Source organism: Tyto alba, unplaced genomic scaffold (genome assembly GCF_018691265.1).
Source record: "Tyto alba isolate M040663 unplaced genomic scaffold, T.alba_DEE_v4.0 Super-Scaffold_11, whole genome shotgun sequence".
NCBI classification, from domain to species: domain Eukaryota; kingdom Metazoa; phylum Chordata; class Aves; order Strigiformes; family Tytonidae; genus Tyto; species Tyto alba.
Genome location: NW_024881273.1, coordinates 11,647,620 through 11,672,826, shown reverse-complemented (window position 1 = coordinate 11,672,826; position 25,207 = coordinate 11,647,620). Strand labels below are relative to the sequence as shown.

The following is a 25,207-nucleotide window of genomic DNA, read 5'->3' as shown; positions in this document are numbered from 1 at the left end:
CTCGCAGGACGCTGGAGTCCTACCTTTCCAAGTATTTTTCGGAAAAGTCCACCATCGCGTGGTACATTGGGGAGTGCCGGCAGGCGAGCGGGGCCGGCAGAGCGTGCCGGTGCCGGGAGGGGCGGCAAGTGCCGAACCCCAGCCACCTGCCCCATAAATACTCCCCGCAGACAGCTGGCAACCAGGCTGCGCAGCCAATAGCCGGCCGGTACGATGCCAAGAGGCTCCCCAGCGCATCCGCTGCTGTCTCAAGGTGAGGAGAACACCCTCTCTGCAACCGCCCCCGACCCCGCTGAGCTGGGGGGTGGCTGAGCCTCCCCCCGCCAGCCCGATTCCCCCGGCTCAGCGCCGCAGCAGGGACACACGGATGGGGGGGGGGGGGGGTGGACGTCCCTGCTGCAGGCTGCCAGGGATTCATTTTAATTTCAAGTGTTGGGGAGAGGGGGGGTGTGTGTGGAAATAATAAAAGGAGCTAAAAATAGCCAGCTGCAGCTAGGAAGCACGCGGGACAACAGTGCCGCTCTCTGGCAAGCGGCACAGGCGGCGAAGCCGTCGAGCCTGCGTGCGCAGCCGGCGTGCTCGGCCCCCTCGCACCCCCTGAGCCGCTCAAACCACGTGCGGCTTCTCCACCTGCCCCGAGACACGTGGAGCGGGAAAAGACCCAGCCCCCCGGGCATCCCTGCGGCCCTGACACCCGGCCGGGTCCCGTGTTGCAAAACCGGAGGCGGTTCGTTCCAAAACATCCTCGCTCGTCCCCGCCGGTGCGCCTGCCCCCACCCAGCTGCAGCTGTGCTCATGGGAAGCGAAGGCCACGGCTGCCTTGTCCTTGCCCGGACCCACTTTTTGGCACCCCCCAAAGCCTTACCGGGAGAGGCAGAGGGGCTGTGAGCGTCCCTCCGGTCACGCTGCCCGTGTGCTGCGATGTGCTGCAAGAGCTGGAGCCTTACCCCGCAGCGGGAAACCTCCCCATTCCTCCTCCCGGCATGGGGCCAGCGGGAAGGAGGCCCCCAGCTCATGTTTCACCGCTTGCATGTCCTCTCCCTGAACCCGGCACCACCGCGGCCGAGCTCTGCCAGCACCAGGGAAGCTGTTATCCCCACGCCACCAGCAAGAGCTGGCTCCTTCACCCCATCTGTCAAAGCAAGGGAACCAGGGGGCCACTCCCAGACGGGCTGTGCAATGCCCCCGGCACGCCTGCCACCCTTCCCCCCTGAAAATCACGACTCCCTGTCTCAAGTGAGACCTTCAGTCATGTGTGTCTTTGTGCTTTCTTCCTGGAAAAGCTTGGGGAAACAAGACTTAGGGTCTCCAGGGCTGCCTGGAGCAGTGGGGCTCAGCCGAGGTGTTTGACCGTGGCAAACAGCCCTGGCACGCTCTGATGCCACCACGATGTGACACTTACAGGTTCCTGCTCCGTTTCTTGCGGGAGGTTTCGTCCCCTTCGTCACAGCTGCATTCGGGGTCGGCTCCACTCAGCTGGGGGGGGAACAGAAAAACAGCGTCTGCATCATCATGCCAGTGCATCCCCACAGTGGCACTCCGAGTGTCACCTACCATCCCTGCCAGCACGCCCATGGTCCCCACACCCTCACAGCCCAGAGCCACGGCATCCACAGGGCTCCTTCCCCACAGCCACGGCTGCTGCAGCGCAACAGGACAAGCTCCTCTTCACTGAGGCAAGAGAACCTGCCTCCCCCTGCCCGTCCTACACCACCTCCAGTCCACAGTGTCCCCAGAGCATCTGAGGAGATGCCACAGCTGGTGGCCCAGGTACCCCCCCAGGCTCAAGATGCTGACGGTGGTTCCTCCTACGGGGAGGACACCCACATCCCCTTTCCTGATGCTCCTATTCCTGTTGTCTTGGGTGGGCACAGGGATCTGTTCCCAGTCCACAGAGTACCTTGTCCTCCCCCAGAACCAGGCTGGGCACTCAAAACCAATCAGGGGTCCCCCAGCAGACCCCAGGCAGGAAAAATCAGAGCAGTTCAGCCATAATTGAATCATATCATGGCAGCCCCCAAAGGGCTCCACTCCCCTGACACTGTCCTGGGGCAGCCCGGGCGAACCAAAGGGACATCAGGTGCACCAGAGCTCGGGGCAGCACCGTGCAGCCTCCGAGCCACTAAGGCTGGGGCCAAGCCTAGGGAGCCCTGGGACCACCACAGCTCAGGGGCTTTAGTAATTCATCTATTACTGAATGAGACTGGACGACGCTCGCAGCCAGCCCCGCATCCCACTCGGCCCCGCACCCAGCTCAGCCCCGCGCTGCCGGGGGCTGCAGGGTGCTTTCCAGGATTGCCGACCCTGCGGCTGTGCCGTGGGAACCCGCTGCACAGCCCCGCAGCCCCAGGCTTGAGGCTTTTGACACTTCCTTCCATTCTGCGCCCAGGTTTCCGGAGTTTATCAGCCCCAAACAATGCAGCCCTTGCAAAGCACCTTCCCCAACCAGATAGGGCCCCGGCAGGCGGGCTGGCCGAGGCGACACACAGCCGGAGCATGTTTCCTGCCATTGTCCGTAGAGGCTCCACCGCGCTCAGGGACAAAAGGCAGCAGCAGAGCTCGCCTGAGGAGTCCCAGCGCTCCCAGCCACAATCTGCTCTTAAAACAACCACCTCCCAGTCCCAACTGCGGGAAGGAGGGGAGCGGGGGAGGCACACTGGGCATGATGGCGTTAAAAGGGCCAACAAAATGAGCCCCTCTGAAATGTTCCCTGAGGGGAAAAAAAAAAACAAAACAAAACAAACCAACATGTTGATGGATGCTGTGGCCCTGCCACCGAGGCCACCGGGTGCAGATATAGCTGGTGCTTGGCAGCTTGGTGCTGCTGCTGGAGGGATTCCATGGGGCAATTGTACATCAGTGTCCTGCTCCAGAAACCTCAGAGGGTTTCCTCAAACTAGTCTAAAGGCACAGCCCAACAAAAGTCCCTCCAAAGTGTAGGCAAGGGGATGGCAGTAGCCTGAAACCCCGTGCACGCAGCGGCCCAGCACTGTGCCCGGCTGCCCGGCCCACTGCAGCCCCCCAGGCAGCCGGAGCAGCAGGACAATGGGAGCTGGCAGGCGGTGGCCCAGGAGGGCACACGGGCCCGGGGGGGGGAAGCCACCAGCCAGCCAGAGCCAGACTGAGCTGCTGCAGCGCTGGAAGCGGGAGCACCAGGAGGTCCAGCAGCCACACTGCCCTCACTGCCGGCATGGGCTGCCCCGGTCCCTGCTCCAAAAAAACCCCGTCTCAACTGCACCAGAGCAGTTTAACGCAGGAGGAGCTCAGTTTACCTCCGCTGAAAAACATCCACCCAGATCAGCCCAGAAAGCGCAGCTGGGGGGGGTCTCCGGGGCAGGAGTGGGGCACATTCCCCGGGTGTGTGTCCCGTCCCGTCCCCCCCCCCCCCGGCAGCGAGCACACAGCCCGGGCGCAGGGCTGCGCGCTCCCCGGCTGCACGCACAGCGGCACTGTGAAACCTCTTTCCAGGAGACCCGTCACCGGCAGCCCTGATGGGACACTCCGCAGGCACTGCCGCTGCGTCTGCCCAGGGCAGCGCAGGTCTCCCGGCCACAAAGGGCAGGATCTGAGAAGGGGTCTGGCCCCCCCATCCCACAGTTGCTGGCATCAGCCTCCAAGAGAGTTTGGGCCATCCTTTGATCCAGCAGCCCCATCTAACCAGCCTGTCAGGCTTGTAAGGGCTCTGAGGGGCTGGTGGGGACTCTCAGAACAAGGAGTGCTCCAGAAACAGCATCAAACCGTGGCTTTTCAAGCAGCGTGAGCCTGGGGCAGGAAGAGGTTTAACCCCCTCATGCTTGGTGGCATGCAGGGCTCTGTACCAGCCTCTCCTGCCAAGGAGCCAGCCAGCACGCAAAGTGGTCCTGAGCTCTGCACGGTGGTCCCGAACAGAATGTCACGGTCCTGAGCCATGCAGCACGACCCTGAGCAATGCAACACGGTCCTGAGCCAAGCGATACAGCCCCAAGGAGAGCAGTACCCACAGCCACAGGCAGAGAACAAGCTGGCGTGAGCTTGGTCGGGCAGAGCAGGGTGCTGGGCCAGCACCGCAGCCAGGCTTCACCCAGGAGAATGGGGCAAGCACCACTTCTCCTGCACAATCTTTGCAGTGGCACATTGTTTCCTGCAAAAGTACAGCCAAGGCAAGCTCTGCTCGGGGGGGTACGGGCTTGTGAGCACGGGCCAGCCCCGCGCAGAGCTCCTGCCACACAGCCCTCCGCTGCTCCTCCTTTCTGCATGGCTGGGTCAGAAATCGCTGCTGATCTGAACCTTTTTCTGAGACCCTCCCAAACGGTCAAAGCCCTGCAAGAGGCTGGCTGGGGCAGAAAGACACACTGATCTTCACATCTTTGAGCGCACCAGGGACTTTTTGTCACCAGAGGCTCTCTGGAGCGTGGCTGTTGCCTGTCCTCACCACTGTGAGCAGCTCTTTGCAAGTGCAGATACCCGGATTCACCCCTACCTCCACGGGTCTCAGCAGAGAGCAGCTCTCCAGGACATGGGACCCTGCCGGATCCGGACACACTGGTGAGAGATGCCCACCCACAGCACCAGCACACTGGCTCTGGGTGACAATCCCTGGGTGCTAAGCATCTCCCAGAGCTGACTTGCCAGTGGCAGGGACCTTCCTGGCCACTCAGATGCCAGCTTTGGTAAGGCTATGGAGAGAGGGACCATGTGCTCCCCCCCAGAAGCTCCCCCCACCGGCACAGCCAAGCACAAGCTGGCCACCCCACGGAGCCAGCGCCGGGTCACGTACCTTCCTGTGGCCCGAAAACAGCAGGGTGAGCTGGTGGATGGAGCCACCGTTCTTGGCGAGCTCTTTCTTGAGGGTCCTGGGGGAGGGCATGGCCCAGTGGCCCTTGGAGCCCTGGCTGTCCGAGCAGTTGAGGGTGGTGTCGGAGGTGAAGCAGTGGCTCTTGGCCTCCTGCAGCAGGCTGCCCTCGCTGTGGGTTCGGCGCCGCAGGGAGCTCTGCACGCTCAGCGTGTAGACGGGCTGACAGCCTGATGTCTCAATCATGCTGCTGCGCTTTGCCTCGTTCCTCTCCAAGTAGTGCTCATCGCTGTCCTCCTCCTCATCATCCTCATCTTCTTCCTCCTCCTCCTCCTCCTCCTCCTCCTCCTCGCCGTCCGTGGTGCTGCTTGCCATGCCTGCCGCGCTTTGGCTGAAAGTGCTGTCAAGCCGCAGCTCGGGGATGACAAAGGCTGGCAGGGAGCTGGGCTGCTCCTCTCCCTTCTCAGTGGCCACTGGCTGCTTTTCTGCCAGGAGAGGAGCCTGGGTGGCTCCCAGAGCCTCCCAGGGCTCAGCCAGAGCTGATGCCTCTGTGGCCGGAGGAGCATCACCCACTGTCACCTTCTTGTCCTCCGAGTGCATCTGCCCTGGCTTCTCAGCATCCGTCTCCAGCATCTGCCCAGAAGAGAAGATAAAGACGGATGAAGGCAGGAACACTCCAAATCTCTCACCAGACACCTTCCCGGGGAGCCTTTCTGCTCCTAACACCCCAACCACAAGGCTGGCACCAACTGGTACAGCCCTAACAGAGCTCCGATGGGGTGGGACAACGCTGTCCCCATGTCCCCAGGTGGTGGCAGGTTGTCCGTCGCTCCCACTGCACCCAGTCCTGGTCCTGATGCCTGGAGCACCGGGTTTCCCCACCAGCAGCAAGCTGGTGGCTATGGGGCAGGGGTGAGATGGGGCCACCCGGCTCCCACCTCCAGCACCTGGCGGCACCGGCGGGTTTGGAGGAAGCCAGGGGGCCGGTGGCGGGTGGCTCAGCCCGGCGGCACAGCCGGCACAGCCAGGCTTGGCTCCGGCCACAGAGGCAGACCCGGTAACATCACCCTTACCCCGACGGCTCCAGTGGCCCCCAGGGAGCTGCTGGAGGGGCTCAGCCCTGCAGACATCTTCCCCGAGGTCGGCGGGGTGGCAGAGAAAACCAGCAGCTCTCGTCCGGCAGCTCCGGCCCCTCCTGCGCCGCATTATTAAATGCAAGAGGGAAGCGCTGGGCTCTGCTCAGCTGCGGATTGCCCAAGCTCAGCACAGCCGCAGCCACGAGTGGCTCAGCCTCCTTGACCCGGGTGCCCTGGCTGTGGGGCTCCCCACGGCTGCCCCGCAGGCCATGCCGTGCACAGACACAGCCCTGCAAAACCACAACCACTCCTACCAGTCCCTTTTGGTTTTTTAAGCCCTCGGGACTGTTTTTTTTTTGCCAGCTTTCCTCTATAGCTGGGAGAGGCCTGAGCCAGCTCTGCCCTTTCAAAGGGAAAATCCAGGAGTAGCCCAAAGGAAAAAACCTCCAAGTTTTTTCTGTGAGCAGGAGGAGCCTTCGATGAGCGCGCCCCCCCCCTCCCTCCCCCCCCCCCCCCCCCCCCCCCCGCCGAGCTGGGTACTCTCTCCCATGTAATTTTCCCTTTGCATAGAGCCTGTCTAAGCCATATCAGCAAAACCAGCTCAGCAGGGGAGAAAGACCAAAGCAGAGAAAAATAATCTTCCCTCCAGGAAGCAATTCCCACCTATGCAGACCCTGTAGGACTGGGGCAGGGGTTATTACACAGGACCAGCCCTAGGTAACAAGTCACCCAGAAAAAAATGTCACTGCATCCCCAATTAAGATCCAAGCATTTTCACAGGCACGATTGCAACCAGAAAGCTGGAGTTAACAAATCTATCGCCCCTGTATAAATCAGCTTGACTTCAGCTTCAAAAAAAGCCAGGAATCAGCCCACCCAGCCTCACATCCCATTGGGAAGAGGCACCCACGGGTGTGCAGGGAGGGTGTATCCCCGCAGTGGTCCCAGCTTGTGACAGCAGACCCCTGGCACAGCCAACCTGCTGCTGAACCCCCTGCAGAGCCGCTGCACGTGGGTTATAACCCACCACTGGATATCTGCAAAAGCAGCTGCCATCCCCAGGAAATATCCTGGGGGGTGTTCAAGCCCCAGTTTGGGCACTATCCGCTCAGCACTGAGGGGATGGCGCAGCGGCCGCACGGCACCCGGCAGCATCCGCAGGCACCGTCTGAGCTAACGGGTCCAAAAAGCGGGCCAGGTTCCCAAAACAAGGCTTGAGTTGAGCGCCGCAGCCAGCTCCCTCCTGGGCAGCACGCAGAGGAGCTCACCCATGTCTGCCTGTGCTTTGTCCTTTTTTATAATGACAAAAGGGCCCCTTTTACACATGTGAGCATGGAGAGGACCTGCTCTGTTCCCCTTCCAGCCTGACTCACCAGAGGCAGCAATTTAATATCACCTGAACTGCCCCAGTGGGTCTGAAGACAAAAATTCAGACCATCATGTCCTCAGCCCCATCTGCAACATCTGCCCCATCCCCAAAAGAGCTGTATTTGGTGGGAGGCACAAAGCGAATGCTCAGTTTACCCTGTCCTTGGGGCTGTTTCACTCCCCCCTCTGGTAATTTCTTGTATAAAGGGAATGTTTCCAGACTTGCCATGCAAGGATGCTATTTGCACCAGCGTGTGTTTTGATGATGCTGTTTATGTCTTATTTGTATTGCAATCACTGTCATCATTATTTCATGAAATAATTAGAGGAAGAACCCATGCAGCCCTCAATTCACTCCCCACAAAGCCCTCCCCAACAGCTCCCTATCTGTCCAGTCCTTCTGCTTAGCGTTGCTGGTTGCCCACATCAGATAAGGCCCTAGAAGGAAATGAACAGGCTCCTTTAAAATGAGAGACATTTGGGGATTAAATTAAATCCCTGCACTAATTCAATCAGAGACTCTGCTGCTCTTCAGTGGCACAGAGGATATGAGCAGGAGCCTCACCACCAAGCGAGGTTTCCAACTCTGGTTGAAAGCATCAGCGGGGCTGTGAAATCCTGTCCTCACAGAAAGGGCCATGGCTGAGCTCTGCTAAACACTGCCTGATGGGGTGGGGGGAAAGCCAGGGAAGGAAAGGGGCAGTAATGCCATCACAGCGAGCCAACAAGCCTAACTGTGGCTGGAGGCACCAGGGACTTCAGTAGGAAGCCAAGGACCACCTGCTGAGCAAGGCAGATTTGGGCCAGCAAGGACAGGAACGTGACCAGGTTTCCTTCTCGCCATCAGCACGGCCAAGGGGCTGCTGGAGGAGGCAGCAGACGGAGGCAGGGACGTGCTGCCCTTCCACCTCAGGGACCCACTCAAAACATCCCGTGATCCTGCTGCAGCACAGGTCCCTCTCCCTTGGCCAGCAGCAGTAGCTCAGGAGCCAGCAGCCAACATCTGGATCTCTCCATCCTCAGCATCTTGGTCTCACTGCTCTCAACATCTGGGTCTCCTTGACCTCAACATCTGGGTGTCCCTATCCTCAATACATGGGCTTCCCTGTTCTCAGCATCTGCATCTTCCCCTCCTTAACATCTGGGTTTCCCTGCCCTCAACATGTTGGTCTTCTCATTCTCAACACCTGGGTTTCCCTGTCCCGGGCTGGGAAGGCCTCAAGGCTTTACTACATCCTCCCTGGAGGACCTCACACTTCGCTGTTTCAGTTTCTAATCTCAGATCAAGTGGTCAAGGCAGCATGTCCAAGAATGGGAAGAGAAAGTAGAAGAGCTGCCTCCAAGCCCCAAGATGGCTGTCAGGGGTAATTTTAGGGAAGGAGGAGGATAGGTCTCAGATCAGAGCAACAATAGTCCCTAATGCCAACTTCCCCATTGAATAAGCCTCAACACACCGCAAAAGAGCCAAACATTGTCCTTCTTGCTCCAGCACCCTCAATCTCTGCACCTGTAACCCGCTGCCCGGACTCCCTCTGCCTTTGGGCATCACTCACTGACTCAAGTTTTCTTGAAATCAAGGCAGCGGTGAAGTACTGCAAATCCTCTGCTCTTCAGTTGCTCGTCAGCTGCTGCAAGCAGCTAGAACTGTTCTAGTTTGCCAGCAGAGCAAATTTCAACGAACAGATGTGGGTTTGTCAGTGTGGCCTCAACCTCTCCAGCATTTCTTTAAATAATGTGCCCTTTTGGGTGTCCCACAGCCGGGACTTCCAGCTGGGAAAACACCAGCCACAGAGATAGCACAGTTGTGAGCTGACACCTGCACTGGTTTTCCCCTGGTGCTGCCAGCTCTCGTGCCGCCAGAATCGCTGTAACATGTGGCATTCCCTTAAATCCCCAGCTCTGGGAGGTCAAGGATTTTTTGAGGCTTTCAGCTTCTTATTTCAAAACCTCTGCTCTTTTCAGTCATGGAGCCACAGCGGCTCAAGTAACGCCTGAACACCAGAAAATGGAATTCAGCCTTCCCTGGCTCCCGATGTGGGTGCTCAGATTTTGCAACGCACGCCTTTCTCTTGCAGTAATACTGGGGAAGAGGAGGCTGAACGCATCCAGGCGAGCTGCTTCGCACCCAGGCAGCTCCTCAGTCAAAATCAGAGATTGGGAAAAGCAGGAAAGTCTCTGCATGTAACACTCTTGCACATTTAGATGAGCAGGAGAGAAAAGGGTGCAGTGCTCCAACTGCATTCTCACCCCAGGAGGAGTTAATGGACCTGCCAAGGTACTGCTGGAAGAGCTGCTCTCATGGGGGGTCCCCAGACCATGGCAGCCCCATCCTCCACGTGTTCCATGGAGGAACCTCTTTGGCTCCTGCTGCCCTTAAATATACCTTTGCTCAAAGGTGCCTCACCTGTCCCCCAAGGCATTTCAATCCATGGGAATGAGGCCAAGTCCCTCTCCAAGGGGATTCCAGGGAGGACGCAGCCAGCTTTGCTACTGGCAGTGTCCTCCCTGTGAGGAGGTAACATCCCTCCCCAGGGCAGGGGGGATGTGGGGAAAACAGCACCTACATCCCCCAGGGAAACATCAGTGTTTCCAAAGACGGTTTTCCCTAAAGTGGTAGAAAAAATTTACAATTTCAGTTCTTAGCATGGGACAAACTGTGCCCAGATCAATCAGATCAGAAACTTCTAACTGGCCCTCTGAAATGCTACCAAAACTGTTGATGATGAGCACCTTGAGACTTAAAAAGTGACCACTAAGTACACAGCACAGGGCTGAGAGGAAGAAAACAAAGCCAGAAACACAAAGCAGACCTATCAAAACTTGAGAAAATTTTCATGGGAGTCATTTTGAAAGTACTCACGAGGAGCATCCCCCAAGCAGCTCCGCTCCTCGCCCTCCTTGAGCCGCAGCAGTTCTGTGAGGCCGGCTGGAGCCCAGGGCTCATCGCACAGCAAGGTTTTCTACCCAGTCCCTGCTTCATTACTGAATCGATGAATAATTGATACAGAGCAATTAGTGTAACAGCAAAAGCAAGTGTGGATGTATAAATCCAAACAGCAGGATCCAACAGTGCACTTGAGCAGGGCGGCGAGGGTGGATACATGCCTCCAATGAGATGCTCATGGGGGTGTGGATGTTCCTATCACCCAAAAAACCCTGGGCTTGAAATGTCTCAGAGTCCTGGAAGGAGAAGTCTTCCTCTGCGGGAGGAAATAATCCCGTCAGCAGCCTGCGCTAATCCCATTACCCCAATACCATCATCCCCAACTGATTGCTCTGCAAATGGGCTGCACTCCGTGCCTCTCCCCAGGGCCGCCCTGCTCCCTGCAGCGCAGCGGCAAACAGGAGCCAGCGCTTAACTGAGGGCAACAGCCCTGCCCATGGCAGAGGGCACACAGGAGGGAGCCCCGTCTGCTGGCGTAGCTTGCACCCCGCGTTCCGGTGCAAACCACCCGCTGAAGGTGTCAGCAAACAACTTGGGACCAAACCTCCCCACGCCACGTTCTTCAGCCAAGCAGCTGGAGTTAACATCCCCTGGCCACCACCGCAGCCCCGAGCCACAGCTGCCTCGGCAGTGCCAGCACCGGACCCCAACCTGTCCCCCGGCCGGTGCCCTCCATCCCCACTGAGGCTACGAGCACACACACAGAGCTCTGATTGCAGTGCTAAGGGTTGAATTTGCCGGTTGGTCCCTGCTGGCAGTGAACGGAGGGTATCCAAAGTGCCGTGAAAGTCCTCGAGCAGAAAGCCCACGCTGTCGGCACACTGCGACGCCGCTCCTGCAGCGGGAGCCAGCCGATGCAGATGCCACAGCCGTACACAGCCCAAATTTGCAAGGGAACCTCAAAAAATCCCCGTCACTCCAAATGCCCCTTAGCTCCCCCCGGATGCTGCTCGCCACCAACCACTCAAGCCCAGCCCGGCAGCAAATGAAGCCGGGCAATAGCCACAGGTTCCCCAGGAGGCAGCGGGGACCAGCCCAGCGCAGGGGTGCAGGGGACCAGCGCGGGGAGCCGAGTAGGTGCCTTTGATCCAAGAGGGCATCGGCGCTCCCGAGGGCACCGTGCGGCTTCCTCGACCTGCGGCCGGATCCCGCCCAGCGAAGGGTACAGCCCCCCCCAGCCCCCAGGGTTGCAATCTTTAAAAGCAAAACCTACCAAATCTGGGCTCTCAGTGGCATCCCAGCAGCACGGGCCGAGCGAGCGGCATCTCTCCCCGGTGGCCCCGGCCCCGGCATGTGCCCGCAGCCGCCGCTCGGCAGATGCTAGCGCAGTGCTTGTCTCTGCCTCTGCGGTTATTAATGTTCGTGTCAAGCAGCAGCTGAAGCCGCCCCAGCCTCTCCCAGACACCACTCCCTCGTGCCCCTTGTGCTATTTACAGCTCTGCTAGCAATCCCTGGAGGTACTATTACCTGATGATAAAAGTGGATGACCGCTCTGCCCTGAGGAAGAGCTGTGCATCACCCTGAAACCTGCCGCATTTGTTTTTGCAGCTCCCCTTCTCCTGCCCTGTCCTGCCCCCGAGCGACACCAAGCCACAGACCAATTTCAGTGCTTCCTGCTAAATTAAACCCTGCTGCAGGTTCGCAGCTGGTTTTTCTTCCCAAACCACTTTCTGTGGAAAAGGGACAGCTCTGAAGAGGGAGATGCTCTGCAGCATGGCGCTTTGCCCTCTGCACTGCAACCCCCTGTGAGCAGCTCTACCCAAATGGGCAGGGACAGAGAGAAAAAATACGCAGGAGGGTATACACTCTCCATCCAGGTGACAGCCCATGCATGACCATCTGAACCTTCTCTTTTCCTGCAAGGGCCAGTGCCCTCTCAAGACACCCCCATACACACTGGGCTGGGAACCCAACTGCCTTGGGTGAATGTTTCTCCTCCTTGTATTACACTTTATTGGCCGAGACAGGCAAATTGCCCTGATGGCTACAGAGAGCACAGTGGTGTGCGTGCACAGCCGCTGTCACAGCCATTTGCCTGTGGTTATCTGCACCACGGCCACCAGCAGCAACCTGGCACGGCCACCCTGGCAGCTGCGGTCAGCACCCAATCCTGCCTGCATGGGTGAAGGGAGCTGGGCCCGGTGGGTTTTGTGTCTGATCCCTCCATGAGGCCATCTGGCTGGCTGTAAGTCTGTGGGACATGGGCACAGGGCCCAGGGGTGTCACCACACTGGGGGTGCCCAGCTGACCCTGAGACTCAGAGCACCCCCAGGCCAGGGTCCCTGGCTCGTCTCAGGCAGGAGCGAACCCAGACACCACACAGACCTGCACACACCCACCACACCGTGTCCGTCGCTTTGGCAATACAGCTCTGTTTTTCCCAAGCTGGGCACCAGCTACTGCCTGAAGCCTCGTCAACCCAGGTAACCTGCCTCCACAGGGTGAGGTGGTGGGACCTGGTGCTGAGGCTAGCAAGATGACTTTTGGGTCATAAATATCCCTGGCAGTAAAAAAGCAGAGGGTTGGGAAAGGGGGAGGAAGGAACAGATCCTGTAACTGGCGTTCAGCCCACACCCTTCAGCATCCTTTCCCTCCCGGGGGGTGACACGGTGCTGATCAGCAGTGGAATCTCTCTGCAGCATTACCTGCAGGGACAGAGAACTGTCCCCTGATGAGAGAGGTGACAGCAGGAGCCTGAGTTGATGCATTCAGCCACTGCGGAGCCATTGTGAAGGACTCATCCCAACACCACTTACAAGAGGGCCACAAAGTCAGTGCTGGAAGCTGTTGCTGCTGCCAGCACAGATCACAGTAAGGAAACAACTACTGAGGGAAGAGGACCTGGCAGAGCGCTCTGCCTGGGACTGGCACCAACACGGCCACGTGCCACGAGCCACACAGAGAAGGAAGCAATCCCAAATGGTCCACAAATAACCCTGGTGGCTCCAAAGCCAAACACAACCCTCCTGTCAAACCTTGCCCTGACACTCCATCAGGAAGGTGCTTGTTACAGGGCAGGACGCCAAGCCTCATGGGGGACCAGGGGCTCCTGAGGGGGCAGGATGAAGCCCTGCCTCCCAGCCCCACATCACTCTGGGCATCACCACCCAGAGCCCCCTGGCATTTCGAACACATCCTCTGGCTTTGCAAAGATACCAAGGTTCGAGTAATTTTTTGCAAGAAGTTACTTGAACTTAAGTCTGGCTAACCACATGCTCGCAGCCCCCCACCACGCTAGAAGGGAAGAACAGCAGCACCTACCCAAAACAAGAGTCACTCGGGCGCCGGAGAGGAGCACTCCACGGGCGGGACAGTGCCAGCCCCACCTGGCACAGGCAGCATCCCCCCTTCGCAGGCAGCACTGCGCCAAAGCACTTCCAGCGCCTTCATTAAATCACAGCAGCGCTGGCTTAAACCACTTAGTCTGTGCCTTTGGCCACCCCGTGCAAATGATCTCAACACCACACAACCCCCGCCCGGGCTGCCGGCGCCACTCCTGCCAGCGCGCTCGCTCTTACCAGCCCTTCTGGGGATTCACGAGAAACAGACCTCCAAGGGTTTAAAAATGCCTCTGGCCGTGATGAAACTGCCGGGCCGGCTGCTCGCACCCCCACTACATCACCGTGCCTTCCTGCTGGGGGGGGTGGATGCGGGAAGGATCACTGGTGCTGCAGGACATGGCAGGGAGAACATTGCACAACGCCAGAGAAACAGGAGCTGGTGTTTGCCAGAGGGGAGAGGTCTGCTTTCCTAATTGGCTTTGGAGTCCAGCTAAGCAAACGAACAAATAAAGCAGGAGCTGCGGCTCTCAGCGGGCCCATCTGCTCCGTCATCCCTCCCCACTCGCTCCCGGCACACGCAAGCGAGCGGCTGTCCCGGGCTGGCAGCCCCCCAGCACCCCTGGGACACCTGGGCCAGCACCAAGAGCCGGCAGGGCTGGAAACTGAGCTTGATGCAGCCAGGGCTCAGTGCTGAGAGAGATGCTAAAAAGGCCAGCACCCCAACTCAGCACCGTGTCCACCCCTACATGAACGGCCAGGCAAATCCTAGCCTCCTCGGGCTTTGTGCTGCGTCCCTGTGCTTGGGACTGGAAGCCAACTGATGTGCAAGAAGGGAATGATGAGGGGAAAGATCAGCCCCAGAACCCCTCAGCACTCATCCGGGCTCACTGGAGGGAATTAACAGCCAGGCTACTGCATAAAGAGTGTCCTTAAATTCACAAAGGGACATTTGAGACATGCTTTGAAACTGCACAGGGAGCTGTAAAATCCCCCCGACACAGCCTTCAATGCCATGGTTGCATTTGGGGCTTGTTCCCATGAAAGAGGGCTATAAACTCAGAAAGAATATGGCTCAGGATGGATCGATGTGGGGTAGCTCAAACTGCATCTACTTCTTTTATGTTTGCAGCCTGCCTCACACCTACTGCTATCTCTTCAACTCCTGTCCTGGCTGAATTAAAGTCAGTACATTGTCCTTTTGGCCCATCGGGTGCTGAGCGTGAGATCCACATGCCACCATGCCCTGAAGCCACCAACATGGATTCAAGGGTCCCGCTTGCTCTGATGGCAGGGGGACCTCTGTCAGGGACAGTTTTCTCCAGATTTTTAAGTGGACAGAGCTGAATTGGAGCCTGACTCACAGGAGGACAGCATCTCCGGTCCTGCAGCCTCCCACATTCAGAGTGTTACTGAAGCAGCCTTTGGCTGTTTTCCGTAACAAGTTTTTCCAGCCCAGGGCGAGAGCCAGGCTGCCTTTGCTGGCGTGGAGCAGCACACTTATTTGCTTTACTTTTGTAACCTGGCTTGTAAGTACCGCCAGCTGATGCTTTAACCCTTCTTGAGGCACCATGACAGCATGAGCGAGGTGTTGGGAAGGTGTATGGCCTGGGTCAGGCTGGCCCTCCGGGTGCTGTTGTGATGTGCTCAGCCCTGCCCAGCCTCTCTCACTGCCACTGTGGAAGAAAAGCAGGCTCTGAGGAAGCTCTGCGTTTCCAGCCCGCTCAGCCATGCCCTGCCCGGAATTCCCCCAGCAGCAGGTGAGCAGGACCCTCTGGAGCAGAGCTGGCACAGACAGGGCAGCAGGTTCCTAGCCCAAAATGGAAGGACTTTGGACCAAAATCAAAGCAAGAGGTGCAAATTCCTCCCCTCCTTCCCCATAAAGCAGCTAACTGTGCTCTGACTACGCTCCTGCTGAGTGCAGCACCTTGTGAACGCTGGATCAGAGACAGAGAGGTTCACCCCACTTGTCCCCAACCCAAATGCTTGTTATGGCCTCCCCAATGCCAGTGGCCCCTTGGCTGTACACTGGGTGTACACGGCCACCACCCAAATGGGAAATGACCCAGCGTAAAGAGAAAGGGGTGTTGCTGAAGGCAGCGAGGTGTTGGGGAACGGGGATTGCAGGGGGACATGAGTGTGCAGCAGGGTAGGTGCCTGGGGCACACCAGGGTGCTCGGGGCGAGGAATAGGAGGCAGGGTATGGGACAGGAGAGGGGTCACCCACTCTTACTCCCCTTCCCCACGCCGCAGGCACTGGGGCCAGTGCACGGGGAGCGCGGCCGCCCCTCCACAGAGCCCTCCCCGCACCACCGCACCGGCCCTGGTTTCAATCATCCCTCGATTACACACTGTTTGCTCTTGTTGACAGCACATTTACTCGCACTTGTCAAGCATGCTGTAAATAGTGAGAGAAACAGCTCTGCCCTTCCTGAGCAGAGGAAGGGCCAGGAAGGGGCCGGCCAGTCCCTCCTGGCCGCGCACCCGCCGGCGGCTCATTCCCAGCACCGGAGCCAGCGCTGCCAGGAAGGGCCGGGGCGCAGGATCGGTCCACGCCTGCTCACACCATCAGCAGCCATGGGAGAGGGACTGGCGGCCGGGCTTTGAAAAGTGCTGAGGATCCACCACCTCCCATGGGAAACAAGGGGAGCGCCCGTCCTGGACTCCCATGGCCCAAAGTCCACACCACAAAGCGTCCGTAATTATTTAGCTTAAGGATAATCTACATCTTTCAGATATAGCCAGCCATCATCTCCGAGGTAATCTCAGGTCACGGAGTCAGAAGGAAGAGTAATCAGCAGTTCTGAGTGTGGAAGACACAAAGAAACAAGCAGTGAGAATCAGATGGTTGTAGCAGGTTCGTTATAAGCAGGGTGTTGTGCCACCAATCTTTTCCCTGGCAGCCAAACCAGCTGGAGCAGCTCCAGTCCCTGCTGCCTCGTCCTTGCCCCTGCTCTGTGATTTGCCATCTCTTCAATCATGCTAATGCGATTCATCACAGGGCCGGGCTGGAAACATGAACAGTGCAGCAATGCAAGGTTAAAAAAAAGCATCGTGCTCTGTGCAGATGGTCATTATTTGGCCCAAGGAGGCAGCCTCACTAACTCGATTAATTCATAAAGCTGCTCTCTCTATAATCACATTGCCGCCACTGTGGTTCCTCACCAGCCCCAGCCCACCTCCAGGCTCCACAACTCCCCATCTGGGGACGTTTGTCACCAAGCTGGGTCACCCTGGTGATGTGTTTTACAGACCCCCCAGCTCAGCACAGCCAAGGGGCAGGGAGCAGCCTCCCTTGGCAGATGTGGACCTGAGGATGAGAGCGAAGAAGGCTTTGCAGATTGAGAAAATACCCACAGGACAGCTCCTGTGAGCTGCTACAGCTGGCAGGATGAGTTCATCATGCCATGAAGTTCAGCCAAGTCTTACAGAGACAACAGAGAAGCCACTGGAGCCCCACTTCCACCATGTCTCCCTCACACCAGAGCTAGAGCTGGACCACACCAACAGCCACAGTTACCCCCAGGGCTCCTCCTGCACTGACTCTGGCAGGAAAAGTTGAATGGGAGCATGGCTGGACCATCACAGCTGTCTCCCTCATGGCTTTCCCCTCCTGCATCTCCAGAACTGGATGCTACATGCACCTTATGCTTGTTTCTCGCAGAAACTAGCAGCTTTGCTCTAAAACCAGCATCTCTGAAAGTAGCAGTCATGCCAACACGGGCCCCATGCAGGGTGCACCCTCCGGGCTTGACACCATGCTCCCAGGAGATGTTGTCGGAGGTGGTGACAGCTCTGCAGAGCCACGTCCCTGAGCCAGAAGGACCTTCCCACCTTTAGTGCTGCCCTATGCAGGCACGGCTCAGGAGGCCTTGAAAAACAAGCACTGCCATCCCAAAGCCCAAAATTTGTCTGATTTCCCACAGCTCCAAGAAGTGGGCACCAGGCAACTTTCCTCCATCAGTTTGGGCAGTCCCTCCTCTCCAGCTGTGCCCGTCCTGCTGCGGATCCTCTGCCCCATTGCAGCTGCCTGTTCTGTAAAGGACTGAGGGACACCATGAACACTAACATGCTGACGGGAGAGCCGTTCCAGGCTGCTGAGGAGCTGCTCTCTGCTCAGACAGTGCCTCTTTCTCTGGCTGCAGCACACAGCTGGCACATGGCACATCTCTGCCTGGCACCGAGGCTGTGCCGGCCCTTCGCTCCCATCGCACGGCAGAGCCCACGCGCCCTCGGCTGGGCTCCAGATGCAGTGAGATGAGCTGCCTCTTGCCAAGTAGGAGCCGTTTTGAAGGCTTTGCAAGTCAGATTCCTGTTTGGAGCAAAAATCAGCTATGCTGAGGCTGATATTTCCAGCTTAATTTGTCTGTTCACAGAGCACAGACACTGTTCTGCTTCCTTAAATAGCCCTAGTATCAAATGACTTGTGAGCAACAAGCAAAGCTAATGGACCACTTCTCCCTTATAAAAAGTGACTGATTTTCCCAGCTCCTGCCTCCCACTGCACTGGCATCCCCGAAGATATCTTCCCCAACAAACCAGCTGCGGTGCAGACTGGTCACAGCAGCCCCAGCTGCAGCTCACCCATGTCAGGCTTCTGCCCGCAGCCTGGCCCCGTGTGCAGGCACCCATCCTGCCCCAACCTTACATGCCCATCAAGTATCCTCACCTGTCCACTCAGGAGATCCACACAGGGCTGCTCTTCCCTCCCCACGCTGTTCCTTCTTGCATTTCAGGATTAAGTTTGCTTTAAAATTGCATCCCAGGCACATTATACCTTGTTGGGATGGGAAACGGTGCTGTGAACTCAGTCAAGCGCCTGGTGGTTGCTCTTACGCTCCTTTTCTCCCTCCTGGCCCCATAACCTACCAGTAGGGTTTCCATCAGCTTTGGCAAGCAGAGACAAAATCCCCTCGTCTCAACCTTGGAGGGCCCACACTGGCTCTCCACTGCACCCCAGGAGCACCCTCTTGGCTACAGAGGCATAGAAAATTCTTAGAAAGGTTTGGGTTATCTTCTAGACTATTTTTTCATCTGTTCAGTAGTCAGGCTCCTTCCACAATGTGGGGAGCAGACACTCCAGGGCTGTGCTCTGAGCCAAAGGGCTTGTCAGTCCAGCAGAGAGCCAAAATCCCACACCCTGCCATGGTGTGGAGGGCAAACAGCAGTATCACCCAAAACCACAAATGGTCCCAGAGCATGTGTCGTGATGGAGAGCTGCCAAGATCCCCCCCTTTTTAGGATCCAGTTGAGATGCTCAGATTTGAACATGAAACATGTCCCTGCACAGCTTCGCCCCAGAGGATCCCCCAGCCCGTGGCAGGATGACACCCAGCCAAGAGCAGAGCCATGCCAAGCCCCTGGCAGCAGGGATCCCCCCACGCCGAGCCGCCCGGGCACTCCAGCAAGACCCATCACAGGAAAACAAGAGACATGGCAGATTTTTGTCACCTCACTGAATTAGCCGCCCCGGGCTATTTGCTTTTCTAGAGGTTTGGTTGGTAACTAGGTTCTCAGGCTTTGTATATTATTGCTATTTTCGTACATCTGAAACGTGCAGGAAAAGGAATCCAGAGGCTCTGTCTCCTGCGGAGATGTTTGCGCTGACCCAGTTTGGGACGCCGCAGAGCAAAAGCCACGTCACCCTGCCCCCGGCTCCGGGCGGCAGCGCAGCCGCCTGCTCCTGCTTTCGGCGGCAGGTCCGGTGAGCGAGCCGCCTGCCTCTGAGCCAGACCACAGCACGCACCAAGGCTGTATCCACACATCGACACCGGGCAGGAGCTGCTCCACCACCACGCACCAGCCAAGGGGAGGCATCCAGGTGCTTTTACCCCCAAGATCCCCATCTGCCTCACTTAAAGCTCTTTAAACACTCAGCACAGCATGTTTCTCTTCTCCCAGAGGAGTGAATCACCCACCAACGGTCTGAACCCAATCCCCAGGGGCCGAGGTGACTCCAGCAGAGATTGCCACTGTCCCAGACAGCTCTGGTGGCAGCCCCAGCCCAAAAGCCAGGCAGACGGGAGGTGTTAACCACATCCACGCAGGGCAGGCATGACAGACAAGGCTTCAAACCTGTTCCACATACACATTTTTCTTGCCAGTGCTGCTGAGACAATGCTCTCAGGCCCGTCTGAAGCTCTTCAGTGCAGGAAAAGTGCTGGTGCTGCCTTGCTAGGTATGAAAAACAACACTCATCAAATGACCTTTCTGTGCTTTGAGGCCATCTGTGGGTCCAGATCAAACGCGTTGACTCCATCTGAGTGCACAGAAGGGGCAAATCTATGCACCACTACTCCCATGACCTCAGCCTTTTAATCAGGACCCAGAGATCGTGGCCTGAACCTCTCCCTCTGCATTCAGTCCTGCCCTAGAGCTGAGCTCTCAGGGAAGGCCGTACGCCAGGTTGCATGGCCTCAGCTGTCCAAATACAGATGCTGGGAGGCGTCAGAAGCAGCCTGCTCGCTGGAGTCTGCCTCAGCTCGGGTCAGCAGATGCAAATGTAATATCTGCTTCCCCAAGCAGGGCAGGAAGCTGCAGACACAGCAGTGCCCGAGTACAAACTCGCACCTCACCCGGCAAAAAAACAGCCTCCAGAGCAGCTTTCCTGGCTGGAACATCACTGGAGCAAAGCCCCAGCCGCAGGCAGAGTCCCACAATGCTCCAAACAGGGTTTTTGAGCTCCCGCATCGGTCTCTTACCTTGTTCTCCGTAGGAGCTGATGCCGGATGTTGCTGCTTGGTGATGTTCTCAGCCAGACACCAGCAGATCCTCTTCTTCTGCTCCTGGGAGTAAGCTTCCAAACTTAATAAGCACTCCGACTTCTGACGTAAAGGAAACACAGGCAGAGAGAAGGTCATTAGCTATGTGTCGCAGGCCCTGGCTTTGTTTGCAAACTACTTGCTTCCAACACACTGTATCAGATGAATGTGAGTATAACAGGAGAGCTCGCACCAGTGTCCTGTGCTCTGGGCATGAGAAAGCAAAATAGATGGGAAATCAGCTTCATGGTGGCATCTCCTCCAGAGAGAGGGTGAAAGGCTGCTGTGGTGCAGAGCAGCAGACTTTTGCTTTAATAAGCAGGAACAGAGTGGTAAGGCACAGGCAGAGCACCAGCAGTTCTGCACCCTGTGTCACCACAGTAGAAACGTGTCTATTAAGCTAATTTAGAGACTGGAAATTGCTCTTTGCTGTATGCAAACATTAATGAGGCGCTGTAGCATGAACTGATGAAAACAAGCGCCTTTGGGCTGGGTGGGGCTGGGAGGAAAGCAGACCTCAGGAGATGCTCCAGACCAGCCTTGTCTGTTCTGCTCCTTACTTACAACACACATCAGGGGTTGTTTTAAGGATGATGCTCCAGCCCTGGTCATGCACTGTCTACGAGCAACATACAGTGAGGAAGGAATTAAGAGAAACAATGGGAATTCCTCCCAGATGAGCCCATCTCCCCTTGTGCCCCAGCCTCTTCCCTGCACACACCCATTTTGACATGGACCTGTTCCTCTTGAACGGTTTGCTTTGGGCCAAATCCTACTAATTTGATCTCAGCAAGTATCTCCCAGCCCTTAAACCGCTCATCTCTTGTGCTAAAAATTAAGCATTAGTATCATTTGCTGTCCACTGGGATTTTGCAGGTTTCACTTTAATAAGGGTCCGGAAATGCCCATGGCTGGATCATCTCCTTCTGTGGCCAGATATGAAAAGGGAAAAAAAAAAAAAAAAAAAATGAAAATCAGAACTGTAGGACAGAACTGCAAAGAAAGAAAAAAGAGTCTTCCACTAAAGGGGCATGAAAAAGACCTTTCATTTCCCCCTCGTATTTCCTTCCAGAAGGGCAGGTCTCCAATAGCCTGTTTTTCCCAGAAAGGTCAGAGAAAACTAAGGAACTTGCCGCTTTGTGGCTCCAGAGACACAACACAACCAAAAGGGGAAATGCCTTTTAGTCACACCATTTAAAACACTGTTTTCATTGGATGCTAATTCATTCACATTTAATCTAAAATCCCTACTCAAGCAGTAAATAAACCAATCTCCCACGTCACCTCTAGAAAAAGAGATCTCTAGTTCCGTTCTTTGCCCCTCCAAGGAGACTTCCAGGAAAGAGAAGATTTGATCTTTCTTATGTCTGGACATTACCACATCAGAATTACTACAGCAGAAACAGGCTTAAACACTGAAAGTGTATGCTCAGGCTTACTGAGCACTGTCAAAAGGTGGTGGGGCTCCCCCTTGTCCCCCAGCTCCTGAGTTGCAGTGATGCTCTGAGCATCCCCTGAAGTGTCACAGTGCTCTCTCCCATCCCAGATGCCTCAGTCTCTCCCAGTCCCATGCCAGCAGATCACCAGGCTGCACCACTGTAATGTCCACTCATCCCTAGGAAGGTACCTAATCGTTCCTGCTTTCAGGGGAGAGGACAGGTACCAAACTGCTGGCTGGAAATCCAGGCTGGCATTTGCCCACCCCGCACTTGGGGCTAGAAGTGAATGACAGCAAGGAGTCAGCAGAGCCTAAAAGGCATCAGTGAAGCTGCAAGGAGTCCGGTGCCCACATCGATGCTGTAACTACTGCACACTCCTGTCCCTACCAAGCTTCTGCAATTCTCCCGGTGTGAGGCTTAAAGCAATTCCAAGGACGTCTCATATCCCCTTACTCATGACAGATGCGCAGCTCACCTACCCCTGCTCTGCAGCCCAGTGCTGATTCGATTACAGTTCCCATCTCTTTGATTGAATTTAGCATAAAGCGATGCTCAGCTCGCACTGGCTGTTGAGAGCAAAGTGCCTCTCTCCTTCTGGTTCAGCCTCAGTGAGCCAGAGAGACTCCCCAGCCCCAGCTACCTGGGAATATTAAAGCCAGGAGAGGAGATTGCCCTCTGGTCCAAAAGTCAGAGGAGAAAGTCAACCACCCTGATGTGTGTCCTGAGTATTGTGGGTAAGGCTGAGGGGGAACATGAACAGCTAAAATTGCATTTATTCAATCTGCACACGTTTTACTACCGTTTCTGTGCTACAGCAGTGAGATCTCAGCACTTTATTCCTCAACGGTGCTATTTAACCTCGCCAACACACAGTTCCCAAGGGAAGAGCTCTGCTCCTCCCTCTTCCATCAACCTTCTCCCGCAGTAACATTCAGCTGTGCTGGGGAAAGAGGCAGCCCAACCCGCAGGGGCTGAGCACCCCCAGCTGCCTCCAGAGCACGGGCTCCTGCTTGCAAAGTCCTTTGGGATCCAGCCAGATGGAGGGCAGACACGCGAAGGACTGATGGTTATAGGGGATAAAGCTCTACCAGTGGCACGTGTCCCGGGAGCCCAGCCCCTGCCGGGGCCCGAGCTGCCCAGCTCAGCACTCCTGCGCACCGGGGAGACTGGAGCAGGGGGGTGGGCTAACAGCGGGGCTGCGCCGTGCCCTGCGCACGCTGCCTCGCTCAGGGCTCACTCTGGGAACTGGCTTCCCCGCTATTGTTTTCATTCAGGGAGGCTGCCGCTTTGCCTGCCAATATTTACAAAGAGAAAACAGGGTTTAATCTCACAGTGCTGGGAAAGGAGGATGCAGATGGCGTGAAGGGGGCATTTGCGACCAGATAAAGCAAGCGACTGAAGTGGCTGCCAGTTGCTTTCTGCCTGCTCTACGCCCCAGCGTTTTGAAAAACATGTTATTGCAGGTGTTGCGTGCCGACTGACACGGGAGCCTCCAGTGAGCCCACAGCTCTGGGGCAGCGCCAGACCCTGCGCCAGCACAAGACTCCACACCAGTGTTGCCCACGGGAGAGCAGGAAGAAAACACAGGGCGTGTGCCGCAGAGGAGGACACCAACTAGCCAGTGTAAGCCCCCAGTGGGCCCTCTTACAGCCAGGGATTATCTGTAGGAAAAGGTTCCTTTTGCTCCACGGGAAAAGCTCACCCCTGCAGATGCTCCCCCAGGCTGAGACCCAGCCCCACTGCATCCAGGAGCATGGGGAGATAACAGGTAAGGGGTCTGACCAAGCAGAGCTCCTGCTTACCCCAGCAGACACCAACCAAAGAGGAACTGCTGGTTCTGCAGCCCGTAGATCAGCCCAGGACCTCCCAGAGAATGGCACCACATCACAGGAGGGGGCCCCAGACCCTTCCCACCAAGACCCCACGCTGAAGACATGCCCCTCTGTGCAGGACCCAGCACAACAGCAGCTGGAACACAAGTGTGGCCCTACCTGACACTGCAAAGCTCAGATTAACAACAACTATGAGCCAGATTCAGCCTGACACCTCCGATGCCTTGAACCCAGTGAGCAGCCTGACCCGGGGGCTGTTCTCATCTCACCGCTGCCTCCCCCGGCTGTGCTAGCAGACATGCTCCCAGGGGGTGGTCAGGTCCTTGGGTGGATGTTCCCCACGCAGATCAGGGGGATGCACTTCTGCTCCTTTCCCCCAGCTCCTCTCATCTGCAGGGTTTATGGCAAAGTGGTTCAGGGACAGGGCGCGCAGCCCAGCTCAGCTCTGCCCAGCCCCTGGCCTCGAACGTTCAGAGCATTGGTCTGTAGCCAAACCCAGCAGAGATCCCAGAGGGGAAGTTCCTCGGAAATGGGCTCCAGACTACAATAGCTTTTAAATCGCAGAGCAAAGCTTCCACCAGTGAAACAGCAAGCCCTGGGAATATCCTGTGCACAAAACATGGTCAACTGCTGGCTGGTTATTTCAAGATCCACAGAGCTCGGTCTGATGAGAAAATTGAGATTGCTCCTGTGCTAAGCTGTGCTGGGGGGACAAGGGGGACCATGTCTCTTCCTGTGGTTTTTAGACTGCTGGGCATACTGGTGGTGCCCAAAAAACAAGCACTGGCAGTAACAGCAGGGGCCCTACTGAAAACCGGGGTGACCAAAAGGTGACAGAATCTCACACATGCTCGAGCAGATGATGAGCATGGAGCTGTGGTTTGCAGGGCACAGCAATCTGCAGAGAACAGTGGCTCATTGCTGTGTGGCTTGGGTTTGGGCCAGGCACGCTCTACATATATAGGTAAAAGATAGATGTGCCCATCCTTCCTTGTGACACCAAGGGCCGGCTCTCAGGAAATGGGGTTTCATTGTTCTACAGACACCCGTGGATCAGCAGAGGCACCAAGAGAGCAAAGTGGACCTGCTCACCCCAGTGGCTCCAGCTCACCCCAGGCTGCTTGGACCTTATTGCACACAGGTGCTGCTGCTAAGGAGGGGGAAGGTGGAGGCGCGATGCCATGGGAGCACTGCAGCATGGCACAGCCTGGAGGATGCTAAGCCTCCGGGAGGAAAAGCCAGCCTGAAGAACCTTTTCCACCCACTTCAGAGCAGCCAACAAGGACACAGGGCTTGGTCTGTTTTCACAGGCCAGCAGGTTGTCCTTAAGTGGCTCATCAGATAACAGCCTTTACAGGAATCCCCAGCCCTGAGACTAGCCAGGCCCGGAGCTCCTGCTGGAAACTCCACTCTGGCAAACAGAGAGCAGGTCCACTGCCTTCTCATCCTACGAACTCCCTTTGCTCTCAGGCAAGAGGGCTCAGAGCTGAGCAAACCAAGCAACGATAATACTAAGCTTACCCACCTACTGCAAACACAGCCCCAGAGCTATCCATCCCTCTTCCCCAGCAGAGCCCCAAAGAGAACAAGGTCCAGCTTGTGCAGTCAGCCCCAGGGAACAGAAGTTCCCCTCTGAAATCACCCACTGGTACCTGGGCCTTTTTAAAATCTCTCCAGTACTGTAACCACATCATATCAGGTCTTATTTTTGCCAACATCTGAGAAATGTGACCACAGA

The 25,207-nt window shown here is 56.8% G+C and overlaps 1 protein-coding gene across 9 annotated transcripts in view; it reads right to left on the bottom strand.

The window, feature by feature from the left end:
• RGS3 (regulator of G protein signaling 3) overlaps window positions 1-25,207 on the bottom strand; it is a 69,844-nt gene that overhangs the window by 5,440 nt on the left and 39,197 nt on the right. For 4 of the 9 annotated variants that reach the window (XM_032999848.2, XM_032999855.2, XM_032999892.2 and 1 more), the window contains 3 exons: window positions 20,139-20,261; window positions 4,757-5,404; window positions 1,403-1,476 (listed from right to left, as the gene is read on the bottom strand). In XM_032999848.2, the coding sequence (XP_032855739.1) occupies window positions 1,403-1,476; window positions 4,757-5,404; window positions 20,139-20,261 (845 nt within the window). Of the gene's footprint in view, window positions 1-23; window positions 373-1,402; window positions 1,477-4,756; window positions 5,405-5,844; window positions 5,934-10,075; window positions 10,100-11,372; window positions 11,505-13,708; window positions 13,724-20,138; window positions 20,262-25,207 lie in introns of those variants that run through there. The other 5 variants (XM_032999885.2, XM_032999878.2, XM_032999872.2 and 2 more) reach the window with 5 other exon arrangements.